Source organism: Melospiza melodia, chromosome 4 (assembly GCF_035770615.1).
Source record: "Melospiza melodia melodia isolate bMelMel2 chromosome 4, bMelMel2.pri, whole genome shotgun sequence".
NCBI lineage: Eukaryota > Metazoa > Chordata > Aves > Passeriformes > Passerellidae > Melospiza > Melospiza melodia.
In genome coordinates, this window is record NC_086197.1 from 7655954 (window position 1) to 7669834 (window position 13881).

At 40.7% G+C, this 13881-nt stretch overlaps 1 protein-coding gene across 2 annotated transcripts in view; it reads right to left on the bottom strand.

Moving 5' to 3' along the window:
• Positions 1-206: 206 nt before the first annotated feature.
• Positions 207-13881, bottom strand: part of FAM107B (family with sequence similarity 107 member B) — a 63168-nt gene continuing 49493 nt past the window's right edge. For both annotated transcript variants that reach the window (XM_063153756.1, XM_063153757.1), the window contains exons 2-4: positions 9425-9608; positions 5267-5420; positions 207-3331 (exon numbers count right to left, since the gene is read on the bottom strand). In XM_063153756.1, coding sequence (XP_063009826.1) covers positions 3215-3331; positions 5267-5420; positions 9425-9552 — 399 coding nt within the window. In that variant the 5' untranslated portion in view covers positions 9553-9608 and the 3' untranslated portion in view covers positions 207-3214. The remainder of the gene's footprint in view (positions 3332-5266; positions 5421-9424; positions 9609-13881) is intronic.

Here is a 13881-nt window from a genome sequence, read left to right on the forward strand (position 1 = left end):
TTATTTGAAGGATAACACTGTTCAGGACACAGCAAAGTCTTTCTGTCAACTTTTGCACACATAAAGAGGGATGCAGGGTTTTAAGGAACCAAGAATCATCATGATCTTGATATTTCCCCCCACACTGCAGAATGTGAAACAATCTGGGTATCTCAGTGCAGCCCCCAAAGTTTTGTTTTTGGCAGGATATGACAGACACCACCACATACACCAAGCATGTAGTAGATTTTATTAAGCATAGCTTTGGTTCTAAGTAATCCACCCTCATTCTTGTAATACCTTTAGTTAAAAACAATTATACAAGAGCAAATACAAAAAAATATTAAATTATGAAAACAAATCCATTAAGGCTCCCTTTTTATATTTATATATATTTATATATGTACACTCAAACAAGTGCAGATATTAACAGAATGTTAAAGCCACAAAAATGCTAAAAAATTTACTACTATACTATCAAAAAGCAAGAGTTTTTAAAAAAGTACAAAGTGGTAAGTGAGCAATTTTCAGATCACTGAAAGATTCACTGGATTGCTTCAAAACCCACAGAGCTGAAGGGCAGAGCAGGAATTGCTTATGCTCACTGCAAGCAGTTTCTTACTTGAGTAGCTGCACAGGACACTTGTGGTGTGACTGACTGGCCACCCATTGAAGGGTTGCTCAATCCTGACTTCAAATCAAGCTTTTTCCTGTCAAAATTGATATGAAGGTGGCTGGGGTTCCTAGGACTAGCAGGACTCAAAGATGTTCTAACACACATGTTGATGTTCTGTTCACACAGAGAGTTAATTCCAATGAAAAACAAAAATAAAACCACTTCATGCTGTATGTACAAGGGAGTTTTCTGGCCTCCTGTGCTTCAGAAAGAGAAACTCTACCCTGAATCACAGGCTAACCTGGGGGTGAAAGCAGGCTGCCCTTAGTCTTGAGGGCCTGATCCAGCACAGCCACTGAAGCCACACAGGGGGTCCTTGTCCCCCACCACTCCCAGTGCCACTGACTCCATTTCACTGTAAATGTGTGGGAGGATTGCCATGGTCACCAAGGGGAAATGGCTAACACCAAGTGGTCTGCTCAAACCAGAGGAAGGTTTCCTCACTCACTTGTAGACTTCTCCACACTGAGCAGAAGGTTAATGTGGAGCTGGAAGCAAGAGGCAGGATGTTTGAATTCTGGGAACAGCTAAGATGAAACATGAGTGGGGTGTGGAAGTGTCAGACATAGTGCATGTCTCAACACAGAATCAGTGCAAGCGTTGGAATGATGTATTGCCAGAAAAGATCCTCTCTTGCCAGGAGAAGGGAAGAAGAGAGGGAAGTACCTGCAGCATTCAGGGTGCTCCTTTGTTGAGATAATACATGGAAGAGTCTTACATTTGGCCTTTGTCTTTTGTATGTCCATAATCTGAACAGTGTTAGACCATCTTCACGTTTAATCCTCTAGGCGTGAGTCACACTGCAAGTCTAAATCAATGGCAATATGCTTATCACAATTCAATTTACCCTCAATCTGATTATGTCCTCACAAAAGATGCCTGTATCTTAACAAATTAAAGTCTGTGTCTAGGAAACATTTCTAATTGTGAGTGTATTGTCCCCAGTGCTAATCTGAAATTGTATTTAAAATGTCCCATACTTATAGGAAAGGCAAAAGGAACTATAAAAAAACCAAGCAAACAACCCTCCACCACACCTTTACAATACAAACATGCCACTGCTGATATTAATAAAAAGTGTTCTCAAACAGTTATGTCCAATGTAATTACAAAGTAGAAATTGTTGTGTTTAGCATCCTAAGGCAAAGGCTAGGGATTAGATCCTCAGCAGGTATGTGTGAACACAGTTTCAGTGAGAGCTAGGACTGCTCTGAGCAAGGAAGATCAGGGTTTGTCCCCACATTGTGAAGATACATCTGCACCCAATCACACCAGGTAAGAATCCAATTCTATAATCCTACATGAGCAATCTGTTCCTCACTCCTCATCCCAGGCTTTCCTGGATAACTAGTAGTCATAAGCATGAAGGATCAGATTCTGTCATCCCTGTGCAAGCTAAGCAATATTTTATGTAATGGCAAATCACAGGGGCAACTTGTGGAAAGGCAGAAGATGACAGAATTGGACCCAAAGTCTCAATGGTAACAAACTTCCTTCTTGAGGCTGAATGAAGGATGGGATAAAATGAATTTCATTTTATGCCTCACTTTAGGGTAAAAAATTCCATTTCAGTAGATTTCAGTAATTGGTTTGGTCTGGTTTAGACACTTCTCTACTGCAGAAACAGCAATGTGTCTGCAAGCAGAGTAGGAACTGATGGTAGATCAGTTCCAGCAAATGAGTTCAAACACTACCAAGTGATGTGTTAACACTGTACTCTGTTCAGCATGTCCTTGGAGGAGAAAGGCCACAACACCAAAGTAAGCAGGATTTCAAAACATGAGAAGTAGAAGACAGATAACTTTGCTTTGAGAGGTAAATTCACAGGTAGCACTTCACAGACCTGTACACAACAGTGTAACTTTCCAGACAGAGACAAATCAGTCTCTGGAGTCTCCCTGTGAAAGGATCATCACATTTTCATTCTTTCATAGCCCAAACTCTACATGCCAAACAGCAAGAAATGGGCTTTAAGGCTGCTTAACTTTTCACTGCTGGTGAATTTTAAGCATTCTCATCTTGCCCACACCTACCTATCCTAGTGGGGATGGGCAGCAGTAATCAGCACACCTCATATTCTCCTAGATTTAATAAAAATTCCAACTAAACACACATTATTGTGGGATATACACAAGCTGTAGGTCTAGATGGAGGACATCTACCTGCTTAGCAAAGCTTGATATAACAGGACTTTTTTTCTGTTTTAAAGCAAAATATAATCTGTGTATCTCCACTAAACGAGGATCACAAGAGTTAAAGCAGTGCAACACTGAAGGAGTTTCTCTATATCCCTGGTTAAAATCTCTGAGAAAGCATGTCAGCCTGGTCCATGACACTGAACTGACAAAGACACTCCTTATCCATTGATCTCAGGACTGTATTTGGCAATCGATCTGTTTACGATATTGTCTTTTTAATCCACACGTCCCAGGAATTAAAAATCTCGTCTTCAGTAAGTGTCAGCTGATGCTGTTATTTTGCCTCTTGAGGGGCAAATGTGAGACAACTTGCAAAAGCCTCTCTCTGCAGGAAAGCTGGAAGTCTAAGCAGGCTCTGGCTCTAGGAGTCTGGTGCTTCTGTTGCTTCCTGGACCGTCCTCCTCAAGTTGCCCTTGACTTTGACAAATTCAGGAGCGTTTTCCTGCTCTTCCTGTATCTTCTGCTTCTCCAGTTCCAGCTTAAAAGGGAATCACACGTTAAAAAAAGTTTAGAAAACACATCATTGAAATACAAGACAAAAAACGAAAGGTTTCAATAACCGACCATGCCAAACTCTTTAAATTGCTTCCTTTCTTTGTCTCATGGAAAAGATAAAATTGCTTTTCTTTGGGAGTATCTGTTCTCATAAACAATCAATCTTTTCAAATCCTTGGCTCTAGCTTGTTCCAGATGTCCACCTTTGCCAGACAGACAAAAACTCTGCAAGCCCAGTACAAGAACAAGATGAAGCATTTTTTAAGAAATTCTTGGACATCTTCATTAAAGAAACAAACAGTAATTCCCTTCTCTGGCTTTTACAACAGAACAAGGAAGAATGTGCCTCGTGGGAGAACACGTGAACAGCTACTACTGAGCACACCTGCAGAACTGATTTCTGAAAGTTTAGCTATGAAGTTCTGTATCTAACTTGAGCCTCTTTAAGAGTATCTGGTTTGTCTATCACAAAAAGCAATAAAAACCCAAAAATCTTCATTGGCCCTAAGCCATTCATTTCTGAGAGGCCATTCACTGCCTTTTTTAACCAAGCTGGAGCTCCTGCCCATGCAGACACTTGAAATTTCCATGTGAGGAATGGAAATGCTCTGTGTGAGAAGGCTCTGCAGTGCCCACAGAATATGGATTGCTTACCCATCCTTAGGGAAGGCAGATCAGTTGGCAGAAAGGGAGGAAAAAACCCTTTAGAAAACTAACAAAAGTACCTGAAATGAGCTTTTTTTTTTTTTTTCCCTTTTTCATCAGACCAAGATCTCCCTGATTAATGGGGACCACGTACAGCACACCTTAATAATCTCTGCTTTGTCTCTGGCTCACTGACAAGGGACATGCCTTGTTTCTATAAATCAGAACAATGTCCCTCCATGAGTCATGTTGTCAATTAATGCCATTCCTGTGATGTTTACGAAGTCACAGCACTGTTTGCATGGGCAGGCTTTTCCTCTTCTAACAGAATTTTCTGATCTACATAATCTATGTTGGATGGCTCAGTTTCAAATCAAATCTTCCCACAAGCTGGGCCCTTAAGAGAAATAAGAAAAATGACAGGATGATACACTTAAAAATACAATAGCTTTCTCCAAAAATATTTCTAAACCTAATTAAAACAAAAAACCCTCAACCTATAATAAAACCCTAAAACCTATAATGATTGGATTACATGTAATTTTTAACAGCAATTATTTGGCTTAATTGATTTCTTTTGAGAAACACAGGAGGTACTGTTTTAAAGCACTTATTTATAGCATTAATTTATTTTAAAATTGCTCGATGCACAGTGACTTCTCTGATGAGCTGTTTCACTGCAGGGATATTTTCTCTCAGGCACATGAAGTGCTTCCAGAGCCACAGAGACATTTGGCTCATCCTGTGCCTGGCAAAAAGCTTCACCACAAGGAACTCCAACTCCACATCAGCTCCATGCACAGGGCTGGAGGACTTTTTCTTTCACTTAAAAACACCAATGGGCTCACACATTTTAAGACAACATAAGATCTTTTAAAAATTATCTAGTTTCTTACATAACCCAAGAGAATCAATTGGTTTTGATTAATTAAATGTAATTTTGAGGTACTACAGCCTAATAGCCATTCTTAGTGGATCATAGTTAGACTACAAAAATTGAGTAAAACACCACAGTTTCATCAGTGCTCCACACACATTCCTGCTGGCTGAAGCAGGATTCATTTGACCAAAGGCAGACCCCATAAGCAGTTCCTGTACAGTAAGTGACAACAGGTAATTAAAGAGCATGATTTGATTTATCCTAAGAGATACCTGAATTTAACCAGGGAAAATATGACAAAAATTGGCTGCTGCTTCTTTTCTGTCTAGAAAGGGAGCCTCAGGTGAGTAGCTCAGATGGAGATGTGTAAATGTCTGTAATTCCTTATCTTACCTGCTCCAGTTTCTGCTGCCGTTTCAGTAATTCTATTTCCAGGTCTGACTTCTTCTTCTGGGCTTCCTCTTCTTTCTGTTGTTTAATAACCTGATCCCGTTTCCTTTTCTCCATCACCTTCTGTAGCTCTGGTTTGTTCTGAGGTGCAAGACCCCTGCAAGTTACATGAGGGGGGAGAAAAGAGAGATCCATTTCAATTAGCTGGAATTCACACAGAATTGCAGGCAGCTTTACTAAAATCAAGTAGTTGCCTATTTAGATATAAATAAATGCCTATTGGGATATAAATAAATAAATAATAAAAAAAAACAAACATGCAGACATTTGCCTGATTTCTAACCAGCACCCTAAGCTAGAATTTAAGCCTTTAAGACATTTCTCTTGAATGTGCATGGTAGCATTTCTCCTGTATACTTCATTAACTTTCATCTTTAGCCTTCAGTGTATTATCTTGATTCCAGAAGAACGGACTGAAAAAACCATCACAAATGAAGACATTATCAGAATTAGACACAAATTTTGGACAAGAAGAATTTGCTTGGTGCCTGATAACTCTGAAGGACTGGGTTCAGACAGCCCTGTGCAGGCTGTTCTGTTCACAGAAGTCTGCATGGACAAAACTAAAAAGTGGTCTGTCACACTGCTCCTGGAAATCATGGATTCTCTCCTTGCCTTGAAAATGTGACAGCTTTACCCATGCCTGGTTGTGAAGCTATTTCCAGTCAGAGCTCCCAGGCTACATCACAAAGAGCCTAAGACAACAAAAATCCAGAATAAAAAAGTTGCCATCACCTTGGAGACCAGACAAAGCCTGGAGGATTCCCCCTCTGAGAAGCCTTTAGGTGCTACATGAACTGAATGTTTTGAGCCTGTTCAGCACAAATTGCTTTCCAAGTCAGCTACTCTGGAATGAGAAAGCTCCCTCCTTGGGAAGATGCATGACATTATTTATACAGGCACACACATGGATACTCACTTCTACTTATTTTTGTGACTTCAGCTGTTTCTTTTATCTCTGTTACGCTGTGATGGTTTCAAAATTTGTTATAAGATTCAAAGCTCTCCCTGTTATTCAGGTATTAGCATCACTTACAGCAGAGCAGGGAGATCTGAAATTTGTCTTTGTTATTGCTGTCTTTCCTGGGAAGACAATTATGTGAAAGCATCCAGCGTTAAGTTTAACATCAACCATTTTTTATTTCAACTTTAAGAAATTCAATAACCTGAATAAGCTTTCAGGAAGAGTATTTTTATCCTTCCTACTTGCTATACATCTGTGGTTTCCTAATTATTCATTAATATGCATATCTGACAGCATGTCCAATAAAACATTAAAATGCCATTTTATGGTGGCATCTAGGAATGACTCCATATATTATGCAACACTCTCTCCCTGTAGATACCCTGACAGCAAAATCAAATATTTAGCAACACCAAATGCTGTTCCCTGTTTCTCATAATAGATCTCATGGCCTGAGTGCAACAGAAGCTACAAGGCTGTGCTCATATTTTATGTTTCATGCTATTTTAATCACATTTTAGCACATAAAACTGAAGTCAGGCAGGAAAAACTGGAGTCATTCTTCACTACTACTACCACTACGACTACTACTACTACTACTGGATTGGTGAGAGCAGAGTCAGTGGAAGCTTCCACACTGGCAATCAGGAGTCAAAGCAGCCACAAACCAGGGAGCAGCTGCTGAGTAACATCACTGTTGCTGCTTTTCTCACTGGGGATGCACCATAATAAAGCAGAGGCACTGACTGGTTCAGATGTGCTGTAACAAAGGGAACACACAGAAGCTACAAGAAAATAAACCCCTCAGTCCAACCAGGTGGGGGTGGCAGGTCTGTAACAGAGCTATAAAGTCAATCCTGTTTCCACTGTTAGGAAAAAAGGAAAAGCAACAAACTGGTGGGTACTGGACTAACTGGGGTCTTGTATCCCCTCCTGGTGACTGTTCTGGTTAAATCACAAATCCTAAGGCTTTGACATACAGCAAGCAAAGTGTGTTACAACACAAGTGAGAGCTGACAGGGCTAAAACCTCTGGAAGGGACAGCACCAATATTCTGCAGAGCTGAGGTTTACTCCTAATAAGGAAAAACAATTTAAGTGACCAATGCCTTGAGGTAGCACCACCTGAATCCCTTTTTTTCCCCTCCCTTAAACAATTACCCTTTCTGCAAGTAAAGAACTACACCACTTCTAGACCTGACAGACACTCCTCACAGTGGAGAATGACTGGACCAGTACTAACATCTTCCAACATCCATTTCTGGCTGTTCAGAGCTGATGGGTCCAAAAAGTGAAGCTGCTGATGTCTGCACTGAGTCTTTGCAACAAAATAAGCAGCATGTTAAGCAGACTTCTATAAGAGCACTGAAAGTCCTCCTAACACTTGAAAATTTGCAGTAACAAAGCAGAACAGAGCCTAATATCTACATTACTGAAAAACCTCCTATCAGAGCTCCTACAGTGACACAAAGCACAGAAGACTAACCCTCCTCTAAAGGATACCAACTTTTCTGCTGGTGAAAATCCTCACAGTATTTATTTCTGCAGCAATAAATAAGAATCTAAAATTACCAGCTGCAGCTAATCAAAATTACAATAAGAGAAGAAAGGGTATTGAGGTCTGCACAACTTTTCTGTGTAATAGGATATTTTCCTAGAAGAAAAGAACTCCATACTATTTTAAAGTGCTTTATGCTTTCATAAACTTAAAAGAAAAAAAAAATAGTCTTAATTTATTGCAGCCTCCACATCCTCTAGATTAAGATCATCAGGAAACTTCAACTATTTCTCTTTCAATGACTATAAACTCCTTGGTGCCAGGAACTGACTTTGATGTTTAATCCCATTAATGAAAAATAGGACAAACACCTATTTAGGCCAGTTTCTTTCAATTCAGTTGGCATTCTGTAAAATATCTCTCCTTCTTCATCACTAAAGAAATGCTATATTGTGTATGCAATTCATTTAGAATTAAGTCTCTAAGCCCAGCATTTGTGAGGATTTTGCTACTACATATAAAAAGACCCCTTCTCCTCTCAAATACTACAATGCTAAAGGATTAAAAAAAAAGAGAGAGAAAAACTGCCATAATGTGACTCTTCCTGCCAAATACACAAATCCACCTCTGCTGGAGTAGCCAAATTCATGGGTTTTTACTCCTCTTTATCAAAGTCTGAGGTCTCAAAAAGTCAGATTGGCTGCTACCACCAGCTTTCTGCCCAAATGCACTCTGAAATACAGTTATTCCACTTCTATTTTATAGATCCCCACATTTTGCCTTTGTAAAGTCCATTTTGGGTGTCTTCAATGCAACAAATCACCAACTGATATCATAGTTGGTTTCTGTTGGTTTAAACAAAGCAGCATCAACAGATTTTCTGCCTTTTCCTCCACCAGGTGGTCTGGTGGCTATTTTCTTAATGTGCTTTCTAAGTGACTTCTCTGTTGCTGAAGAGATTTATTAACAGACCCTCAGCTATTTCTGGGCCAGGTGCTTGTGTCTCTGAAGTTGATGAGATGAAGACATGGTTGTTTACATCTCTAAAAGCAATATACAGAGCAACAGCTGTGCATCCCATCCCAGAGAGGGGCAGGCAGCATTTGCAAAACACACAAAGAAACACTTGTGCAGCAGCAGAGCAGGCTCCAGACTATCACACTGCATTGTAAGACAGATCAAGTAAGTGGAGAACAGTTGCATGTGAAATAAACTATGATTTCTCTGATTTAAGAGAAATGGCCTCATAAACTCAGTGCACTGGTGAAGCTCACAGATTTTATCATCCAACGCTTAACAGCAAAATTTTGTCAAATATTTGATAACATTAAGAGTACAAGATAAATTACAGTGGCCAAGTAACTCATATGAAATGTAACAGAGGAGAACTGAACTGCTTCCTCTCAAAACTGACCCTCTGAGTATTTACAAAAACAAAATGAGAAGCCTTCTAAGGCAAGCTTTTGCACTGAAACTCAAACAGAAATAAATGCCATGGTTAAGAATCAGAGTCTTTCAATTTACAAGACCTGACCCAACAAAAAGTGCCTGCTGGGTACTTAGCTTCATTTTGATGAAACTAAAATTCCAGTTGTGTGTTTGGGGTGGGAGAGTGGCACAAGTGATTTTTAGACTCTTACCTTTTCTGATTCATAAGCAGCTCTCGATGGAGATCTTGATGATTCCGGGATGACTTCACAGGATTAATTAATTTCTGAGGTCTAATTAATTCAGGATTGTCATCATCTATGTAGTCTGGTTCAGCCATAATCTTTCTTGGAATGGGAAATGGATCTTTGGGTTCAGTGTCCTTGTTCACAGTATCTGTAAAATGGGAAAAACTGTAGTGAATCTACACTGAAAGGCCTTTTAAAGATGTCCTAAACAACAAAGGCAGCATATTACACTGGCAGCAGTCATGCTTTTGCTGGATTAGTTTTTTCTGTAGAAAGTAAAGGCTCTCAGAGAAAACATCAGCAGCATTTTTTAAATGGGCAGTGATTCTATAACAATGGCATCTCCAACAGCCTTCATCCAGTGACTTGGAGACAAGTTTCCCCCTTTTTGAGAAGAACTTGACAAATAATTTAGTTTAAGTGTGTGAAGACCCTTATTGATTTTAATAAGCCGATTCAGATGAAGCATTTTTTGATCAGTAGTACTGAGACCCTAAAGACATTTTAAATGCTGTCTATATTAAATGCTGTGAATGTGTATCAAAAGCAAAGTCTCATTTTGTGCTGTCAGTGTCACATCAGCTGTGGGGAAAATGCCTCTGTGGATAAGCAAGCCCTGAACTGTATCGAGCAAAGCTTCCATGTGGAAATGGCCAGATCTGCAATTTTTGTGATGGGGGACTGACTTCTGAGTGGCAAAGCTGAGGAGAAAAAAGTTAGGTGAGGTTGTTCTTTAAAGGCTGTATTCCACCCAGTGAAAATCCACAGAAATCCACTGACCTGAAGACAATGAATTATGATTTATTTAATTTGGAAAAGTGGCACTTTGCTATCCTACTATAGAAAACTTATCTGCTCATCAAATCACAACGTTTTAAATCAACAGCTGACAAGTAAATGATGGCTTTTCAAATAATTCCTATGTGACCATTGATACCCCTTTCCATTAAAAAGCACAAGATAACCAGCATCCAAAACACGTTCAGGGAAATTCTGTCTCTCTTCACTGTTGTGAAAACCTGTACGCAGAATTTGCAATTGTCAGTTTGATGAAATGTTGGCCCCTCAAAAATAATCTCACAGCATGTGGGTTTACAGACATGCATCAATGGGACAGGAAAGAAAAGGCAAGAGCCTTCCATTCTCCTGACTAGCAGAACAGCTGAATGCTGCACACTGTACCCACAGGGCTAAGGGACAACCCAGAGAATCACTGGGATTTGCTGTGCTCTTTCCAGCAAAAGCTGAATATGGGCTTTAATTCACATCCCATTGTAACCAGCCCTTCCCTCCCTGTCTCACCCCACGGGCTACAAAACCTATGTTCAGCTGCAGTTTAATCCCTGAGCTATTTTCTTTCAGTAGGAATCTCATACTGCTGCTCAGGTCTGACCAAATCCACTTGATATGGCAGAAAGATTTTCACTTAATACTTCAGGAGATTAAAACTGAACAGTACCACCATCACCCAGCTGCAGCTGCTTGCAGGTGAGGAAGCAAAACACCATGGAAGTTCTCAGCAGATGCAAGAAGGTCATTCAAGATGTGAATGTGTCCAGCAGACCTGGCAAAGCTCTTTCAGCTTCTTTTTTTAGAATGGATGATGTGAACTGTGTGTTAGTGGTGTTACATCTCACACACCAAATTTCTGTGGAGCAACTTCAATGAGAAACAGCTCACCAGTGTGAGCTGCTCTCAGGGTGGCTCCTTCATGGGTTCTTCAAGTTCACATAAAGAATTTTTGAGTTTTGTGAGGGTGTCAGGTCTCACAGGGACCTCTGAAACTACTATAAAAGCTGTGCACAGTTCAAAGCTATGGAAATGTATTGCTGTACACGGCAGAAACCTCTTAGGGACACTGATCATGCAATAAGAAAACCTCTCCTGCCACCCCTTCAGAGTCCTTGCTTCAAATCAAGCAACCAGCTATCACCACACATGGCAAATACACAGGATCACTGGAAAATGGGCCACAAGAAGCTTGGAAGACTTCTAATTCAGCCTCCTCCTGAGAGCAGGAGCAGCTATGAGATCAGAGCAGCTTGCTCAGGACATTTCCCAGCAGGACCCTGAAGATCCCCAAGGCTGCACAGCCTCTGTGGATGCCTCCCCTCACACCCACAGCTGAACCTCCTGTTTCAGCTCCAGCCTGCAGCCTCTCTTGCCCCAGCCATGCACGCTGGTGAGGAGCCTGGGTCACTCCCCTTGGAAAGCACCTTGGAAAGGCACAGGGGCTGCTGCTGGCCCTGCCAAACCTCTGCTCTGCCTGAGCCAGCCCAGCTCCCTCAGCCTCCACCACAGCTCATCTCGGGGGCCCTTGGCAAAAATCACATCTCGGATCTCTCACTGCTCCATAGCATGCCATATAAAAACCAAAAACAGCCCCCAAAATCCCTCAACACCACTCAGCATCAGGCTGTTAACATCTGCAGAGGTCTATTCTCTTTAGCACAGACAGTGAGTAAACCAGCTGCAGTTCTTTTCTTACATAATGATCATTCTTAAGGACATTTCATTCTTCCTCAGTGTTCACATCAAGCTTATCACATCTAAATAACTCAAATATTACATACCCAACCTCCACCCAAAATAAACCTTCTCTGTAAATATTTGTTTTGCTTCACTCCTCTATCAGTTCTGTTGCACTGATGGACCTGTGAGTCTTGTGGAAGCTATTTATCATCAACAGCTCTCTTTTAAAGTAAATCCAAAAATAACCTGCTGCTTCTTCAAAATAATTCTTGTTTTCTTAGGTGGAGATGAAAAACACAATTACTCTACAACTGCCATAAACAATGTACAATTTTCTTGACACAAGCCCCAGAAAAACAATTTGATTCAATCATTTCTCAAAGTGTGGTGCTGTAATTTGCAGCACATCGATTTGGTTTGAGCAAGCCCTTAAAGGGAAGTTTATTTATTCTTCCTTCTTCTGTCCCATCACTATTTTTAAAACATGTATTCAACTCAGAGGTCAGGAATCGTGGTTTCCCACTGTAACATGAACTCTACTAGCAGCAAACATGAATGAATAAAAACTCTCCTGGGAAGAGAAGAGTTTTTCCATGTGTGATTTAGCTGCAAATGACTTCACCTAGGATTTCCAAATAGAGCCAGCAACACAGGGCACCCAGTTCCCACTCTGTGAATTCTCTCACACCCCTGGCAAACCTCAGCCTGGCTGGTGGCCACTGACAAAGGCCTGCACAGTCACTGTGTAATATTATATGCAAACAATACAATTAAGATACGGTGATCTCTACCCACACCCTGTCAAAGCTAACATTTACAAAGCACAGGCAAGTTGCACGTAAAAAGGAAACTGAGGCACAAAGGATTCACCACTCCAAGAGCAGACAGGAACAGAGCAGTTTATCCCCAGAGTTTCATTCTGAGGTTCAGCCTCACACCAATAAACTAGTCAAGCTCAATGACAGAATCCCTTAAAAGTCCTTAAACAAGTTTAATCAATGTTCAAGCAATAACAATTACATCATTATTAATTCCATGAGTCTCTAGTGCTCATAACCACAAAAGTCACAGCCCATAAAGCTGCTTTCAGATCATCACTAGGTGCTACAGTGGGACATTAATAATCCAAATAAACACTTAGCAGGGATATGCTGCCTGAAGAGCATCCGAGAGGCTCCTTTTAACCATCTGCTGCTCCATGATCGACTGAGAATGCACAATCCATGGCTGTGTTTCCTTGTTACCTCACTCCAAATAAAGGAGATTTGGATTCAGGGGATGTTTTAGCTGAGCTTGGCTCAAGTTTAATACACCCACTAATTTGGCAGGTGCTTTCCCAGTGCATGTGCTGAATTAGCTGTTACTGCACAGCAGCACAAAAGCATTTATCTACCTTAATTTGTTGTGCCTGAGTAACCAACACAGCCTTTGTCCACCACTCCTTTGGTGTATGTGGATTTTGATCCACAGAGAGAAAGAATAAACTGGGGATCCTGCATGGAAGAGGAATTTTAACTCCTCAGACAACTGCAAGGCAATTTCAACATCCCACTAGACAAAGAAAATGCATCTGTAGAAAAACTGCTTCAGGTATTGTCCCAGACAGAAGTTTAAAGTTTCCAGACAAAAAGATGCTCCTGGAGTAATCAACAAGTATCTCAGCCTTGAAGAGCCAAGACCAAGTGGACACATACTTGCAACTCTCATTTTGATTTCCTTGGAGCACGAGTGGGTCCAGGGAAAACAGAAAAGACCCTTCAAAAATTGTTCCTGCTGAAGAGATACAACCAAACCAGGGCATGCCAGAAGTGTGAGTCACATCTGGGGGAACATGTCCAGCAGATACCTTTGCTTCCAATATTATTTACTTTTTATTCTATCTACAGAGGGCTTTTTTCCAGCAAAAGTCCCTTAATGGTAGTAACACTGGAAACATGTGTACAGAGAGA